Source organism: Lotus japonicus, chromosome 2 (genome assembly GCF_012489685.1).
Source record: "Lotus japonicus ecotype B-129 chromosome 2, LjGifu_v1.2".
NCBI lineage: Eukaryota > Viridiplantae > Streptophyta > Magnoliopsida > Fabales > Fabaceae > Lotus > Lotus japonicus.
Window position 1 is genome coordinate 85,537,273 of NC_080042.1, and position 18,595 is coordinate 85,555,867.

At 37.0% G+C, this 18,595-nt stretch overlaps 4 protein-coding genes across 5 annotated transcripts; 3 read left to right on the forward strand and 1 right to left on the reverse strand.

Moving 5' to 3' along the window:
- Positions 1-2,611: 2,611 nt before the first annotated feature.
- Positions 2,612-3,925, forward strand: LOC130740389 (senescence-specific cysteine protease SAG39-like). Its single transcript, XM_057592982.1, has 2 exons — positions 2,612-3,090; positions 3,187-3,925. The coding sequence occupies exons 1-2, from the start codon at positions 2,655-2,657 to the stop codon at positions 3,774-3,776; spliced, it is 1,026 nt and encodes a 341-aa protein (XP_057448965.1). The 5' UTR covers positions 2,612-2,654; the 3' UTR covers positions 3,777-3,925.
- Positions 3,926-4,826: 901 nt separating this feature from the next.
- LOC130740390 (exosome complex component RRP41-like) lies at positions 4,827-9,010 on the forward strand. The gene is made up of 7 exons (XM_057592984.1): positions 4,827-5,037; positions 5,366-5,444; positions 5,563-5,665; positions 5,758-5,878; positions 6,709-6,797; positions 7,706-7,855; positions 8,588-9,010. The coding sequence occupies exons 1-7, from the start codon at positions 4,905-4,907 to the stop codon at positions 8,672-8,674; spliced, it is 762 nt and encodes a 253-aa protein (XP_057448967.1). The 5' UTR covers positions 4,827-4,904; the 3' UTR covers positions 8,675-9,010.
- A 1,903-nt stretch (positions 9,011-10,913) lies between these two features.
- On the forward strand, positions 10,914-17,947 carry LOC130740391 (protein CNGC15b-like). 2 transcript variants are annotated; one of them, XM_057592986.1, is made up of 8 exons: positions 10,914-11,190; positions 13,298-13,372; positions 13,476-14,019; positions 14,348-14,560; positions 15,229-15,518; positions 15,710-15,821; positions 16,356-16,592; positions 17,136-17,947. In XM_057592986.1, the coding sequence occupies exons 2-8, from the start codon at positions 13,344-13,346 to the stop codon at positions 17,781-17,783; spliced, it is 2,073 nt and encodes a 690-aa protein (XP_057448969.1). In that variant the 5' UTR covers positions 10,914-11,190; positions 13,298-13,343; the 3' UTR covers positions 17,784-17,947. The 2 variants fall into 2 exon arrangements, with proteins under 2 accessions (XP_057448969.1, XP_057448968.1); XM_057592985.1 differs by lacking the exon at positions 10,914-11,190 and adding an exon at positions 11,862-12,963.
- On the reverse strand, positions 12,339-12,980 carry LOC130737160 (polyadenylate-binding protein RBP45B-like). Its single transcript, XM_057588924.1, has one exon. The coding sequence runs from the start codon at positions 12,978-12,980 to the stop codon at positions 12,339-12,341; it is 642 nt and encodes a 213-aa protein (XP_057444907.1).
- Positions 17,948-18,595: the final 648 nt, after the last annotated feature.

Consider the following 18,595-nt stretch of genomic DNA (forward strand, 5'->3'; position numbering starts at 1 on the left):
GAACCAAATATTGGTTGGTCAAGAATTCATGGGGAGAACAGTGGGGCGAACAAGGATACATTAGGATGCAGAGAGATGTTGCTGCTGAAGAAGGCTTGTGCGGCATTGCAATGCAAGCTTCTTACCCCACTGCATAATGTTAAAATTTTCTACTAAACTACATGTAATAGGTTTGAGTGGCTTACAAGAAATTATAGGTTCAAACCTTGTGTAAGAAAACTATGTAATTATAATTATACGTGTTTAATATATATACAAAAAGGTAAACTATACTGTACATTGCTCACTTCCTGCAAATCAATTTCAGTACATAAAATTGAATCTTATATTCTACTTCCTTTATTTGGAGCAAGGATGCAATAGTAGGATCTGAGTAGAGAATTATAGTATCCATTTCTAAAACTGTATTTCTGTAAATTATGCATACAATCGCGTGGATAGCAACTTCTGTTTCCGTACCTTTGCCAGTTCTGATAATTAGCAAAAGAGTGTTTGCTGCTAGATCCTGACACTCAACCAACCATAATTGAGGTGGTTCAGATTCTTCCAAGTATTTCCCTAGACAAATCTAGGAGGAGAAGAAAATTCCAACGAGCCTTTTTCAGGTGAACACATTTACTATTATATTTTCAGTTCTCAACTGCAGCATATCTAGTTTATTCATTATTTTGAAATGGAGAGTTTGATCCCCTTGACTTCAAAATGTGATGGCTCGTATGCATCAGAAGAGGAAATGGTAGACCTAACTGAGCCTCGGTATGGATCATTTTGCTAGACAAATGCCAATATCCCTTGAAAATATTCAATTGACATGGGTAGAGATGTAGAAGTCCAAAGAACTTATTTTGTGATTGCTGGTACAGTGCAGCTCTGTTGCTTGTACTACCAGCTATTGTGCATAACTCCATGGGATATCTATCGTAGGGGATGCTGCAATCTGGTTTTGAAATTATGTAAAAAAATCACTTTTGTTTTGAAAGGAATAGCACACAGGTGTTATTAGATATATTCTTGTATAGAGAAGCATATGATGGTAGGAGATTCTGGTTCTTCTTTATTTGGTCATATAAATGAATGTTTTACAATTTTATTTCCGGACTTAACTCTTTAAAGCGAGGGAGTCACTTTAGAAGATAAAATAAACAATCATAACTGTTGATTGACAAATTAATGATCGAGAAGTGATCACAAATTCAACCTGGCCTTCTCAATGAACAATTGTGATGGTTTACTTTAATCTTAAAGTAACTCCCTTACTTTAGAGCCTAGGTGCTAAAATCTTTATTTGGTATTGGGACTATTAACCTATGAAATAGTTGAACTGAAATTTCCCAACACAGGTTAAGTAAACTTTGTCTGCTGACATTGCATAAAAGGTTAAGAAACCAGTATTTATTCACTTTGAAAGAAGTTTGTATTGTAGCAAGTTTCAGCCATCAATTAATCAAATGACAGGAATAGGCCCTTCTCCTTTTCTTGAGTATGTTTACCTGTGTTTATTGATAGGCTACAGGTTTTGTGTTGTTTATATGATGAGTGTTAACCAATCATAGATTTTGGGGATTGATTTTATATATACATGGATCTAGGAAATCATTATATATACAGGAACTTAGGAAATACCTTACCAAATAATCCACAATTTTGGTGGTGATCTATATTCCCCATTATATGTAACATTTCAACAGTAAAATAAAAAAGAGAATTACGTTCTCTAGAAATGCTGGATAGGTTGCTCTAAACTGAGTTTGTCTGTAAAATGGGAGTGTATTCACTATTACTATAATTTTAAGTGCACTTCTTAACTTGTAAAATTTTAGAGGTAAATACATCCTTATTTTCTCAATTTATTGTCCCAGGTTTCTTCTACCCCCTTGAAGTTAAGTTTGTCATTTAGCAGCAATGTAATATTGTAATAGTCGTTTTTAACTAATCAGCTGCTAATCTGTCCCATTATGTGTCAAATGCCATAACCAGACATAATTTTGGAAGAATACAATTTTGGTCCTTTATGTTTTAAGGGACAAAAAATGAATCTTTCAATCGTCTCTCAAGATACTTTATTTTTTCGGTGTTAAGGTATCCCCACAACAGATAGTCATGAAACTAATCCCCTCCCCACAATCTGTTTAGATTTAAGGGGAAAAAAATAAATGATAATGCACAAAAATTAAAAGATAACTTATTTAAGGAGGGAAGAAAATCGTAATGTACAAAACTTTAAAATTAACTAATCTTAAAATAAAAAGTACAAACATCTTAAACTTGAAAAGTCATTAACATAAGATTTAAAAACGTTAAATACTAAGTGTCTAAACTCTTAAGGCTATTTTATAATACAGAAGACCTCTATTCTAATTCCAACTAATGTTGCCATAATATGTCTCACCTTGTTGTGTTGTTCATCTCCAATATCTTTCCATTACATAAACACTAGTTGATTCCACTACGCAGGTGTAGCTTTGATAGTTAATTTGTCATCATAGTAAAAGCCTTAATCTTGGGTCATATTCAGACAGTTTTCTAAGGTACGTTGATGAGCATGTAATGTTAAAACCAGAACAAATTTTCTGATATATATACCCTAGTTGATCTTTGGGACCAACACATCTACTTCTTCACATTTCACTTAGTACTTGTTTTCCATCACTGCCATGGCTTCCAAAACTGTACTTAACATCACTTCATTGGCTTTGCTTCTTGTGTTTGGATTCTTGTCTTTTGAGGCCAATGCTCGCACTCTTGAAGATGCTTCAATGCATGAGAGGCATGAGCAATGGATGGCTCAGTATGGAAAAGTCTACAAGGACTCTTATGAGAAAGAGTTGCGGTCCAAGATATTCAAAGAAAACGTTCAACGCATAGAAGCCTTTAACAATGCTGGAAACAAGTCTTACAAGCTAAGCATCAACCAATTTGCTGATCTCACAAATGAGGAATTCAAAGCCAGAAATAGATTCAAGGGTCACATGTGCTCCAATTCTACAAGGACACCAACATTTAAGTATGAACATGTGACATCAGTGCCAGCTTCATTAGATTGGAGGCAGAAAGGAGCTGTCACACCCATTAAGGACCAAGGCCAATGTGGTATGTTTTTTATGATTCTTTGAAATAAAACTCACATAAATCAATAGTTAATTGTATGTTTCCTGATTAACTTTGCCTTTGTAATTCATTATTTAGGATGTTGCTGGGCATTTTCTGCTGTGGCAGCAACAGAAGGTATCACCAAGCTGAGTACTGGCAAATTGATCTCTTTATCCGAGCAAGAGCTAGTTGATTGTGACACAAAGGGTGTGGACCAAGGTTGTGAAGGGGGTCTAATGGATGATGCCTTCAAATTTATAATGCAAAACAAAGGACTCAACACAGAAGCCAAGTACCCATACCAGGGTGTTGATGCAACATGCAATGCAAATGCAGAAGCCAAAGATGCAGCCAGCATTAAGGGGTTTGAGGATGTCCCTGCCAACAGTGAGAGTGCACTGCTCAAAGCTGTTGCTAATCAACCTATTTCTGTGGCTATTGATGCTAGCGGATCTGAGTTTCAATTTTATTCAAGTGGTGTCTTCACTGGATCATGTGGCACTGAATTGGATCATGGTGTCACTGCTGTTGGGTATGGAAGTGATGGTGGAACCAAATATTGGTTGGTCAAGAATTCATGGGGAGAACAGTGGGGTGAACAAGGATACATTAGGATGCAGAGAGATGTTGCTGCTGAAGAAGGCTTGTGCGGCATTGCAATGCAGGCTTCTTACCCCACTGCATAGTTGTTAAACTTTGCTACTAAACTATGTGTAATAGTAATGGGTTTGTATAGCTCACAAGAAATTATAGGTCCAAACCTTGTATCACTATTGTATATGTAATTATATTTGTATGTGTTTAATATCTATACAAAAAGGTAACTTATACTTTATTTTGCTCAGTTCCCGCAAATCAATTCGGGTGCATTAAATTGAACCTTATATTCTATCTGCATTATTTGGAGTAGGGATGGCAATGGAAGGATTTGAGTGGGAGGATTATAGTTGTAAGAAATAATTCATAACCAAGAGATCAACTAAGACCTTAACAAAATTAAAGAACAAATCAAGTGAAGAGCAAACCTCATACATCCATTTTTATTATCTACACCCCTAGTCTCATTTTTATTCTTAAAATTTTAAGAGAACTCTTTTCTAGCGTTACTTTTTTTTTGTCTTAATCAAGCTATTCTCACAATCAGTTAGCTAATTCATCGCCTCACGGTCAGCGCATTAAACAGTAGGGTACTAATTAATGCGTTTTTTCCTTTGAGATTTGAATCCTTAATCACTTACTTAAGGGACGAAGTCTGAACCACTAAGCAAACTCACATGACTTCTAGGGTCTACTTGTTTTTTGTTGTGAATATGAAAAATAAGCAAAAGAGCTAAACGCTAACATCTCCCTAGCCAATAAGGGCAAAACTAAATCAGGAGGAGTCACTAAATCTATCATAGCACACTGAGACTGTCTCCGCGCCAACTCCTCCCAAGCAATCCACAGGTGCATAGGCTTCACAAGGCACATGCTGGATACAAACTTCCCAAGCATGCGAGAGCAAAAGGTGCAAGTCAAGCAAACAGAGCAAAGCACTACTATACACGTGAAAATCAAACCGGTTAAAAGAACTTTTAAATGATTGATAAAAAATAAAATAATTTGTTTTCTGGTGAATTAAAATAGTTTGTAAGAAAAATAGAGCCCAGGCCCATGAAAAACGGCCCAATGAGTAACTGTGTTTCCCAAAACGCACCGTTTCTTGTTCGGACATTTACATCATGTGAAAAACAAAACAACAAACATTAGGAAGTGAAGCAAAGAAACCTGGTACTACTAGTAGTAGTGAAGAAGCCACTCACCGCCGTTGGGTAATGGCCGGCAAAGCTGGAGCCACTCCGGCGACATACTCGCCGTCTCCGACCACCGATAAGAAGAAAACTTCTCTCATCAAGGAAGATTGGGTCCGACCCGATGGCCGCGGCTTCCACCAGTGCAGACCTGCCTGTAATGCAATTACTTGCAACCCTAATGACATTTGGTTCATCACAATAGTTTATTTGTTTATTAATCTTTGTTTCATTCAGCATAGTGTAAGGTTTTTATATGTAAATGTAATGTATATAGTTTATACTCTATAGTTGTTTCTGATACAGGAAGTGGACAGTTTCTATTATGCTGATTGCATGATTGATTATGTATGTAAGGGTCTAATTGCATGAATTTTGAGGTGCATGTGATTATGTGAAGTCATGGAAGAAGATTAGATAACTTTGATTGTGTTTTAGTTGCACTATTTTATGGTTAAAGCACACTAATATTTGGTGACTTGCAGTTTTCAGGACTGGTGCTGTGAATGCTGCATCAGGATCTGCTTATGCTGAGTTTGGAAACACAAAAGTCATTGTATCTGTGTGAGTGCTTTCTTTTAAGTTTGCACTTCAATCACCTTGTTGTAGAATCCTGTTTTTGTTTGTTATGTTTTTCTTCCTAATGTGAGTTTTATTTATTTATTTGTATTTGTTAATTTAGTTTTGGGCCGAGAGAAAGCAAGAAGGCCATGCTGTACAGTGATGTAGGGCGTCTGAATTGCAATGTCAGCTATACAACGTTTGCAACTCCAGTTCGTGGACAGGTATATAAAATGTTTATTCTTGTAATTTTTGCATTATTCTACTTCTTGGATATATCAAGTAGCTTTTAATATCTTATATCTCACAAAGTTAGGGTTCAGACCACAAAGATTACTCTGCGATGCTTGATAAAGCTTTGGGGGGTGCAATAATATTGGAATCTTTCCCCAAGACGACTGTGGATGTTTTTGCACTGGTGCTGGAATCTGGCGGAAGTAAGCTTAAATTTTCATATTTGGTTTCATATGTAATTCATCATGATATTGTTTTCTAGGGTTTGAATTGTAAGGGAAAAAATGTGCTGCCTGAATGTATATTAGAAGAAATACAATAGAAAAGGAAGTCTAAGTTTATAGTTATTTTTGTGTTACCTTGTCATTCAATGATTGCTTTGCTTCAATTGGTGTTGGAAGAGGCATTTTGCATTAGCATATATTTGTTTGGTACTTTGGTTAACTACGAGGTGTGATTCAGTTGGTACTTGGTAGCCTAAGCTACACAGCAGTGAAGTTCACCCGCTATGCAGGTGTTTGAATCTCAATAGACACACCTTGTGGTCAAAGTGACGACATGGGGCACCTGAGTGGGGACCATTCCCACACTTTTAGGTGTTGGGATAGCTCATGGGAAACAAAAACTGTAGTTTCTTTGGTGCAATTAGTTTAATCCATATATTATTCGACAGAGGCAGCTATGTACATAAGGGGTTACAAAATATGCTGTTGTGTACATATGGTGCCCCTGCTTCTTTCCCTCCCCCCCCCCCCCGTACCCCCCCCCCATAAGTGAGCTGTTTTTATGGACACTTTAAACGTAAATATTATGAAAGAGATAGTCTTTTTGGTAGTCTGGTTCTTAGAGAACTTGATAGAGATGCAGCTACATCCTTTGGATTTTATAATTGGAAGAGAGTAATAATGAATTATTCTGCTTAATATTTGGATCCGTTAGAGTTACAATTTAGTTGAATATCTAAGCAAAAAATGTTCTACCTGATTTTTCCGCCATGTTTCTAGCAGTAATAATATTATTGAGCTTGTGGCAGGTGATCTCCCAGTTGTCATATCATGTGCTAGCCTTGCCTTGGCAGATGCTGGAATAATGATGTATGATCTTGTAGCCTCAGTTTCTGTGGTATGGACCTTACTCGCCTTTGCACTTTTCTGTAATTTCTACATGCTTTTTAGGGTGCTAAAACTGTGTCTTCCATTTTTATACTTCTCTTGTAATTTAAATATACTGTAATATCATCTTCTACTTTCCTTTTCTCTTCTGATTTCTGACTTAGCACCAGCATCACACATTTCATGCATCTTTAAATTACTTATTCATATATACATTTGTCTTCTGGGGCCTAAAAGTACTGTTTTTAGACAATTTTTTAGTTATTCCAATCCAACTACAGTCTATGGATACTAAATTTTGTGGCATAGTTGCATGTGTGTGCGCGAGCCATTTTTCTTGGGTGATGTTTCTGGATATGTTAATTCTAGGTTTACCTTCACAAAGTCATTATGACCAATGAGACCATCATGATAGTGCCAAACAACCCTCAATTACTAAAGTCTACAATAGAAGGAGGTGAGGAACAGAAATGTAATAGGAGTTCTATTGTTTTGTAGATGTTTGAGCAAGTAGTCTGTGAGTTACTCCTCTGTAGTGTTAGTTTGTTACTCTTTTGTACTGGCAGTTGGTGTAAGTGCAATTACTAGGCTAATAAATAAGGAGAGGACAAGGGGGGTAAGTATCGGTTCATTGGACTAGAAACTAGAAAGGAATTGGTAGAGAAACTGGGGTCTCTCAAATTTTCCCCAGAAGTTGTATTCTGTGGCCGCATTTAGCTGTTCAGGAACTACATAATGACAGTTTTTTATTTTCAATTCTTTTTATTTCTGATCCAGTTTTAACACATCAGAAGAAGGGTGATGAGTTTTACCTGTTATGATTCTCCCATGAATTGTTCCTTTGTGACATGCTTATTTTGCTGGTGACAGTCTAACTGAATTCCTTTTTATCATTGTTTTTTTTAATAATGATCGCAGTCATGTCTCAGTAAGAACCTTGTCATTGATCCTATTTCGGAGGAGGAAAACTGCCAAGATGGAAGCATAATGATTACTTGCATGCCTTCTCGCTACGAAATCACCCAACTCACAGTTACTGGGGAATGGTCCACCCCAAAGATTAATGAGGTCTGCTTGTTTTGAAGTTTCTGTTTAATTTTTATAGAAATTCCTATTTGAAGGTGTGAATATATGTCAAGATAATTTTTTTCTTCACTGATTTAAGAAAAATAGCATTTAGTACATTGACCTGCGGTTTTCTGCTCTGAGGATTGCATATTTGCTTTACTATTTTGCTCAGTCATAATTTTTGTCTCACCTCTTCACCCTGACACGATAGTATCTAGATATTTGTAATGCCTGTTGGTGTATCTTAATTGATCACTGTTACACGTAATCAGTGGCGGAGAAACTGGAGGGGGCAAAATCAAAGAATATAGCATACATACAATAATTTCTGCAGCTCACATACATTTTATCACAGTAAAAAAACAAAATTGAAAAGCTTGGGGGGGGGGGGGGGATTGGCAGTAGCACTTCCCCTCCTCCCTCCGCCACTGCACGCAATAAAAGTCGTATCCCAATAAGTGAGGTCGGCTTTATGGATCACTTGATCCTCACTTGATCCATATTAAAGACATAGCCAATTTTACGTTGTTGTCACAAGCCTAACACAACCTTCATTCTTTATCCCGGCTTAGGACGGGCTATGAGTCTATGACACAACATAGGCGTAGTTTAATTGGCCACAGACCACAGTTAATAAATATAAATTGAGTCAAGCGATGTAAAGATATAATTTCTTATCATATCTAATAGAGATTGAAAGAACTCATTGACAGTTTAATTTGCTTCATACAGGGAATGCAGCTGTGCTTGGATGCTTGTGCAAAGCTTGCCAAGGTTATGAGGTCATGTTTGAAAGAAGCTTCTGATTCACAAGATTAGAGTGAGAGTTCTAAGTGAACACACAGATCACAAGATGTGCTGTTAGTTTGTTTTTGTTCTCTCCCCTTCTACCTCAAAATTGAGAGGATTTTGTGTTGGAGGAAGGTAGGGAAAGATGGCTTGCATGTCTTGTAAATTTTGTGCTTATGAGCTTGTTAAAGATTATATGAAAATTACCTTAAAAAAAGAAGATAATGTGAAAGTTATTCTTACAGCAACAAAGTTTGCAAATGTATGCCACTCAAAGCATGACTAGTGGATACAGTCTGTACAAGTTGATACGATATCATCTGGAAGGTACAACTAATTATAGTTCTTCATTTAAAGCTAACACAAGGGCTGTCAAAGCTTTGAGTTCTAGTATTTATTCATGCATATATAATGTCTCTTCATTTTCCATCATTTCACATAGCGACAGAGAATCCCAAGTTCAGAAAAACATACATAGTCTGCTATTCTATCACAGTTCTTCCAATAATTGATGGAATCCGATTGTGAAATTTTGAGATGAATTCTGACAGTTTTGGTAACAAACTAATGGAAGGACATTCTATAAGAAAATAAAAGAGTTACCTTCAAGTATGATGGACAAGTATTTAAGTGCATGTTTGAAAACTCTTAAATAATATAATTGATATTAATGGAGGACATTCTTTAAGAAAATAAAAGAGTTACCTTCAAGTATGATGGGCTCTAAGTGCATATTTGTGAACTCTTAAATAATTGATTCTAAGTGTAAAATTAATTATGGGAGATATTTATGTGATTAGTTTTGGCTGTCATAATCGATTGTGAGAATCATACAAAATCAATACCATATTCATGGTAACAGAAGCATACCAATTGATACTATTGAAAATTGTTATTCCAGCAGTCAATGTCATGTGAACTTAATTAGGTGACAAGCTACATTAAAATAAGAGAAAAACCAAAATGCTATTTTAATTGAAATCGAAATAATTAGAGCAGAATGGATACCTTGTATAGTAGCTAGTAGTTAACATCTTTGTAAGAGTAGTGCTGAGTAGTTGATCTTTCTCGAATTGGCATGAAGCAACTACGAGATCTCACTGGCTTGTCCCATTAGGATCTGAAATTTCTGCAGCCAAACCACATTATTAAAAGATAATTGTAGGCTATTTTATATTATACTAATATATGTTACGTGTATAAGAAAGTACTGAAGGTTATATTTGGCAAAATGTTGCACCGTCCCACAGAGAAAACAGGACAGGAAAACAGTATGTGCCTTGAGGTTGCCTTAAATCATGATTTGGAGGGTACACACTGTTATACTAGTTGAAAACCACTTGTGTTAAGGTTGAAAACTTGAAGTTTGATCCCAAATGTTCACACATATGGAACTACTGCACCGACAGCCTCTGTTCCAACAATTACACCTAACAAAGTAGTAAGAAAGCATGCTGTCAAGTGCCCCCACAACATGATTCATGTTTCTTTTCTTGGTAATGTTTATGTTGAATCACCTTACCTCAACTGACACAAAATTGAGGACAAGATATTACTTTTTTGAATGTTGTTGTCACATTATCTCATATTTTTTTCAAGATACTAAATGGCAAGAAAATGACACATGTTAAGGTTCTATGACTTAACAGCGTATGTAACAAACATCGTCAACTCCTCTCTTGGCATCACTCACACTTTAATAATAACTAAATGACTATATCAACAAATATTTGGTTCAAGTAGTACATACTAGATTTCCCGTTAAGCAAGATCTCATGTTCGAATCGTGTGGATGAAAAAAATATCACATAAAAGAGTTAGTCTCTCCAGTTGATGAAGGGATTAGTCACGGCTGTCGGCGGTGAGTATTCTGGTCTAAAAATAAAGTATCATCTAGGACCATCACTCCTTGCTATGTGTCCAGCCAGCTTATTTGGTTGGACATGGACACACATACATGGCCCTACTTCCCCTGCTTCTCTGGCTATCCCTCATCCATACTCATGCTTTGACTTTCACACGCTTCTCTAACACCAAAGTCAGACTAACTTGTCTTATTTTAGATAATATACATGTGTATGTGTGTTTGTATATTTGTTGCGTTCAGTTCATTTGCATAGGCTTTTCCGTCTTTGGCCTCTTTTAAATCAACTCATTTTGGATTATGAAAGCGGTTTTGTTTTTGGCTTTGGTTTTCCATGATCACATAACTCTTAGGGGACAATGACAATAAACAAGGAATATTTATATACTCTTCTTCTCACATTCTGCAACCAACCCATCTTCTGTTTCTCAAAGTTCAAGATGACTTTCTGGTTTGCATGGATTTCTTTTACTTGTAACTGAACCGGTTGTGCATGCTGGATGCTAATTCTTATCGGCGGTGTAACAAGGAAGAGAGTGGAGCTTGGAAGAGATTACTAGAGATGAAAATGGAAGAAGTTGGTGTTGTGGGACTTGGCTTTGCTTACAGCTGCAACAGAGTGAAATATCTGTGAATGTTTCTTATTTCAACTGGGACTCCTTCCCTGATTGTTTGAATAGCTGTAAGTAATAAACTTTCCCATTAATGGGATCTTTTATTCCCAAAATCCATGAGCGCATGTGATCTTATCTATAACTGATATGCTAAATCCCTTCTAATGTTCCATGTTTTGGCCACTAATATTTTGTAGTTAGAAATATAATATCAAGTAATTCATGTGTCTTCACCCAATAGTTTAAGCTTTTGGGATAGTTGGCTCATTATGTGGTATCAGAGTCTCTGTGAGACTATGACTAAGTCTAATTGGTAAAGATTTTGATCCTTGGTGCCCCCACTATACTAATAAAAAGCTAAATTTCAGCACAGGTAATTAGGCACAAAGTAGTTAGAATTTCAATTCAATAGCTTAAGCTTTTAGAATAGTTGGTTCATGACACTTTCTTACTACGACTAGTGTACTAAACTGCTTTGGGATGTTCAACTATTGGTCCTTTATCTTTTTTTTTTTTCGAAAGGAGAAAATATATATAATAATAATGAGGAAACTGATAAGATATACACCAAAACAACCTCAACACGGTATCAAAAACCCACACGACCAAGGCTGCCCACCAAAAAGAACAAAAAAAAAAACCAACCCAAAACAGCGGCAAATAAGAACAATAGCCTCAAAAACTAGAAGCCGCAATTGCAACAACTACAAAAACCAAAAGTCGTTTGCAATACCCAAAAAACTCTCAAAGGACTAGGAAAAAACCTATACAGCCCATAACTCGCCACCACCCCAAATCTCACCCTCAACGGCGCAGAGAAGCTTTCCGCGCCTTGATCTCATTGGCAATTTGAAAGAGAGGGATATCATGAGGGCAATCATACCTCAAGCCTAAGCGCTTCCCCATCAAGACGGCACTCCTCGCTCTAGTCAATACGCCATAAGGCTCCGACATCTCCGTCGGCAACACCATCAGCTCTTTCCCTGTCTGCTCTGCATCAGTATAGCCTGCTTCCATTGTCATAGCACCACCAGAGCTCCCAGCAGCACCTTGCTTCTTTCTGCCTCCACCATCACCAAAGCCCCTAGCATCCGCAGAAAGCTCCACCGTCTCAATACCCCTAACATCCGCAGAAGAGGTTTCTGGGAAAAGCACCGAAGTTGAGAAGCTTGGGGATGGCGAGCCGCCTCTAAAGAGGCCAGAAATCATCAATTCTTCACTCTCGGAAGAAGACAACAGACGTCGATTCCCCGATTCCAGCAAGAACCCCAGCATGCTCCGACGATCTCTGATCTCTAGCCGCAAACACCCTCGAACCAGCAACTCCACGCCGCGGAAATCTCGCCCAAGCAACCGACAATGGCGTTCCTCCCAAACGAAACCCATCGAGGAGGTTAATCGCCTGAGAAGCAACCTCCAAAGAAGAGAATCTAGCAAACCCGAACCTATGGCTTCTCCCAATCTTCCTCTGTCTCTGGATAAAGACATTCAAAACCCTCCCAATCTGAGCAAAAAGACCACGAACCTGGAGATAATTGACGCCGTCAGAAATGCCATCAACGAAAAGGGTGAAGATCGAATTACAGTGGAGGTTATTCTCCTTCTCCAAACCGACGTCGTCGCTCCTCGAGAAGCCGCTGCACGCAGCTACTTTCTCCTCCCTTCGAACCTGGATGGAAGCGTCTTTAGCTTTTTCTCCACCCAGGAGAAAGCCGTTTTTCTTCCTCCGGTCAGAACCGTCTCCGTCGCTCGTCGTCTCGCCGCCATCTCCGTCGCCTTCTGCTTGGGTATCCTCCTTGGAGGGAGATCCGCCGCCATCAGAGTTTGGAGCCCTAGCAGAGGTGGGTTCACGACTCATTTTTTAAGCTTGTGGGAATATCAAACCCCATGGTCCTTTATCTTTTACTAATACTAATACAAATATCTTCAAATCTTGTTCGAGCGGGGAACACCCTGGTGTTGATCTTTAATAAAAATTGAAAATACAAGCATTAATCTTTCTTGTATGTTCTATTCATTGTTCACAAGTATCCTAATCTAGGAAACATGGATAGATTTTTACTTCTGTCATGGTCTAAATGCCATCCTTGGTCAATTTCACTAGGAAAAAGGCTCAACATTTAATGGTTGATCCAACAACAATCTATTATTTAATTCCATTTTTCTTGCTCTCAGCTTCATTTTATTGATTGAGAGAAGTTGACACTTCTGAAAATCTGGCATGGCTTCTGGTATTTCAAGATTTCTAAGGTGAGTCTCTTTCTTAGTGTTTTTCAAGTTCCAATTTCTTTTGTACTACTTTAAAATATTGAACTTCTATGCTAATCCTTTAATATAATGTTTCACATTTTAGTTTTCAAGATGACCATGAACTTCAAAAACTCCCAGCAACTAACGATGACAATGGAATCAAGCTTAATGGAAACCAAGTAGTTGAGCCTAGTGCCAGAAAGGGTCAGAAGAAGGAACTAAAGAAAACAAGAAAGTTCTTGAAAGCTAGAGTGTTGTCAAGAGTATTCTCAGAGGACTATGAGAGAGTAAAAAGAAGAATATTAGATCCCCAGGGACAAACCATTCACAAATGGAACAAGATTTTCTTGGTAGCATGTTTAGTTTCTTTGTTTGTGGACCCTCTGTTCTTATATTTGCCACTAGTTAGAGATGAAGTGTGCATCGATATTGGAATAGAACTTGAAGTTACCCTCATAGTTATCAGATCAATGGCAGATTCCCTTTACATAATTCAGATTCTCATGAAGTTTCGTACGGCTTATGTCGCACCTTCTTCGCGCGTTTTCGGAAGAGGAGAACTTGTTATAAACTCTTCTAAGATAGCTACTAGGTACCTAAGAAAAGGTTTCTGGTTAGACTTTGTTGCCGCACTGCCTCTTCCTCAGGTAAGTAACTGAAATTACACGGGAATCTGAATATAAGAGAAACTATATCTTTACGCAGATTAGGAAATATCTGTGGTATTGACACGTAATTAGGAAACTAATCTACGTTACCCTATATTCCTGATTTGATAATGTAATGCGCTATACAGAGTTTCCTATGAGTTTTGTAATTAATATCATTACAGTATCACATATATTTCCTAATATGAGTATGAGTAGTGATATAGTTTCTCTTATCCTCATTCTTCTATATAAATCTTCCTTTATCTTAAACAAAACCATGGTGTTATACCTTGATAAGTATGCTATTCTGTTATGTTTATTGCAGGTGTTGATTTGGATTGTCATTCCCAGTCTTGGAGGTTCAACCATGACAAACACAAAAAATGTCCTTCGCTTTATCATCATCTTCCAATATTTACCGAGGCTATATCTGATTTTTCCACTTTCCTCCCAAATTGTAAAAGCTACTGGGGTTGTGACAGAAACAGCATGGGCAGGTGCTGCTTACAACTTGATGCTTTACATGCTGGCTAGCCATGTAAGTAGATGAAAAGAAATTTTCTTGAGTTGCTACTCTTTTTCCTTTTTCATGTATACTTAAATTCAGTTTTATATTAAGAGGAAAATTTTGATGTCTTGACCAAATTCCATGTTATAAGAGGTGCAGTGAAGACATGTGGCAAATTAATTGGTTAAGCTGAGGTTCAAGGGCTTCAATTTTCTTGATTCAAGTAGTTTATGCCAAGCTAAACTAAAATTTGTTCTGTTTCAACTGTTTTTCCTAAGTTGATATTTGTACCACTTGAAATTATCTGTTTTAGTGACATATCTACAACTATTATCTACCACTAAGTGCTTGTTTGAAAATCTTTCTACCAGCGTGTTTGGATACGCATCTGGCACACACTCCAAAACACGTTATTTAAAAAGCTACACATTGTTTCTTGTGATTTACCGCGATTTTCTGGCTAGATGCTGTTTCTAGAAGTGAAATGTAACACCGAAACATGCTATAGATTCCATAGCTTTGTTTAGGCATATAGCTTAGTCTTGCAAAATTGATTTGAGGATTGGTTGTTACCCAATTCTTCTCTTTTTTATGGGGAACAAAGTATATATGTACAAATGTACTACATTAATGATGCAAAGAAAGTTAGTATACAGGATGTACTGAACTGCACTCATACTTCTTTTTATTGATTGAAGATTTTAGGAGCTTGCTGGTACCTTTTATCAGTTGAAAGACAAGAAGCATGCTGGAGGAGAATTTGCGAGTTGGAGTCTTCTTGTCAATTTGAATTCTTTAACTGCAATAGAGTTATAGATTCCCTCAGGGTCTCCTGGTTTGTCACAAGTAATGTCACAAATTTATGCTCACCAAATGCTAAATTTTATCCGTTTGGTATATATGGTGATGCAGTGACATCCAAAGTTACAACTTCACCATTTTCCAATAGGTACTTCTTTTGTCGCTGGTGGGGACTGAGGAATCTGAGGTTAGTATTGTTGGGGTTCTCCTAAGTGCCATTTGCTACCATATTTCCACAATTCCACCTAAGTTGAGCATTAATATTATCATCTTTTTTCCACTTAGAAAAAAGAGCAAAATTTCTCATTAGACACATGACTTACTAATAGCTCTGTTTCATTCGTTGAGAATTACTGAGTTTCTGATTGGTGGATGCAGTTCTTTGGGACAAGGTCTTCTTACTAGCACTTTTGTTGGAGAAATAATGTTTGCCATTGTCGTTGCAACCCTTGGATTGGTTCTTTTTGCATTGCTTATTGGTAACATGCAAGTAAGTAACTCAAATCTCTCAAATTTGATATCCTTTAAATATATACCATCCATTTCTCTTTTAATGGATTGAAAATGATAAGAAAATGCATGAAGGTAAGGTCATAACCAGCTTTTATATTACCCAGACTCATATTGTCAATGTCTGTTTGGATACCAGTTGAGTATAATGTGAACTGACTTTCATCTCAATCCAAGAGAAGAGTTATGTTAACTTTTTATCTTGAAATGAATGCTAAAATCCGTTTGGAATAGTGCCCTTAATTGTTTGGAGGGTTTATTTTAGTCCCGTGCGTTGCATGAGTTAGTTTCAGCACAGCTTATAACTACTAGTAGTACGACAGAAGACACTTTGCATGATGTATGCTTAAATCATATCCTTCTTCAGAAATTACATATGAGAATTTGAGCCAAAAAATCAACCTCAAGTTCTTGTAATTTTAATTTTCCACATATAAATGTCAGAAAATAGTTCACCATTATAAGTAATTGACTTTGTTCAATAGGTGTCCTAATATAATTCACATTTTGACAGGGATACCTCCAATCAACAACTGTCAGGTTAGAAGAGTGGAGGGTGAAAAGAACTGATACAGAGCAATGGATGCATCACCGGCAGCTACCTTCAGAACTAAGACAATCTGTGCGCAAATATGATCAATATAAATGGCTGGCAACACGAGGAGTAGATGAAGAAACTCTTCTCAAAGAACTTCCAGTGGATCTTCGGAGAGACATCAAGCGCCACCTTTGTCTTGAGCTAGTTCGAAGAGTAAGTCAGCTACATACAACAAATTTCATTTGTTCCAGAAATAGCTTTCAATCCATTCAAATTAAGACCACAACTAAGAAGATACGTAGTTTTATATCTGAAACATTGCTTTCTTTTGTTTGCACCACAAACTCACTACCAGGTGAATCAAAAAGGAAAACTGATTACTCAAAGCAATGAAACTACAATGGTTACTATTGACCAGTTAGTTACAATAACAACCTCTCCTTATAAGGTCTAGTTTCTATCAGAATGCCATGAATCAACCCTCAGAAAATTTAAGATTTAAGCTGAAGGATCTTATATTATATTTCTAACACGTCTTTTCACACAAAAGCCTATTGGGCTTCAAGAGCGGACAATACACTACACAGGCTAACCTCTATCTGTTGGTCAATTTATTTTTTCCTTCGAATATTGATGGTAATAGGAATCGAGCTTTAGACCACTTTGGTCATAGAGGACCATTTTATGAACTAACTATACCAAAAACTTGGGTAAACACACACAATGATTCTAAATTATGTTTCTAACAATGAACAGGTGCCATTGTTTGACCAAATGGATGAGAGGATGCTAGATGCAATATGTGAAAGACTAAAGCCTGCATTGTGCACAGAAAGCACATGTCTAGTTCGTGAGGGTGATCCAGTGAATGAGATGCTCTTCATAATCAGAGGGCACCTTGACTCATACACCACCAACGGAGGCCGCACTGGTTTCTTCAACTCGTGCCGCATTGACCCAGGTGATTTTTGTGGCGAGGAGCTTCTGACATGGGCCTTGGATCCACGACCAAGTGTCATCGCCCTTCCTTCTTCCACTCGAACGGTGAAGGCCATATCAGAAGTAGAGGCCTTTGCCCTCATAGCAGAGGACCTCAAGTTTGTTGCATCACAGTTCAGAAGACTGCACAGCAAGAAACTCAGGCACAAGTTCAGGTTTTACTCGCACCAATGGAGAACGTGGGCCGCATGTTTTGTGCAAGCTGCGTGGAGACGGTATAAGAAAAGAAAAGAAGCTGCTCAAGTGATGAGGGCCTGCAGGGAGAATGCCTCAGTTGCTGAGGCAGAAACACCAACGTTTGTGTATGCAATGAGGAGCACAAAGCAGGTTGTCAATGTGCATTCTTCTGGAGTTGTTAACTCTTTCCAGAAGCCAACAGAACCTGACTTCTTTGTTGATGAGTAATAACTAGGAATTAATTTTGTTGCAACCCCAAGACTTTGTTTGGATTAGAGGAAAATATCATAGTATTGTTTAAAAGAGGATAGATCCTAATGGAAACCTATTATACATATTCCCATCATGTTCCACTTCTTGACTTAACTATCAAATTGATCCCTCTATTGTCACTTGCTTCCATTTTCTTCCCGGAAAAAAACTTTGCTTTTTGTCTTAATATTTAGGGGAATGTTGACTTTTTACTCCACACTCAATGGTGAAGCTTTGGTGATCTTGCCTAGTGGCAGGTCAAAATTGACATGACATATCACGTGTAATATTTACTTTCCACTGCTATAATTAAAAATTAAAATCATTAAAAAATCATTATTCCTCAATATAAACACAAAAAACCCAAGGCAAGGTCATGAATGTTATTGAGTGCTTATAAACAATTCCTCACAACAACAAAACAAACTTTCAGAAAACAAAAATCTAGAACAACTAGATTTATTTATTTTGTGCCTATCAAAAAAAAAAAACTAGATTTATTTTGGCAGCAGTCACCCATTTTCGCTTCTAATTTTTTTCTTTTAATAATAAGTACGTAAATTATATAAAAATATATTTTTATTAGTTTATACATAAAAGTATACTCACATCTGTCAAAAAAAAAAAGTATACTCACGTGAGAGATTTTTACACGGTAACTTATATAAAAACTAAAGTAGACTATATATTAATATTAATGTTATCTAATTCCTACATAAAATATTGAAAATAATAAAAAATATAAATAAGTTCTAGGATTATATTAAAATATATATTTTTTCTTTTAG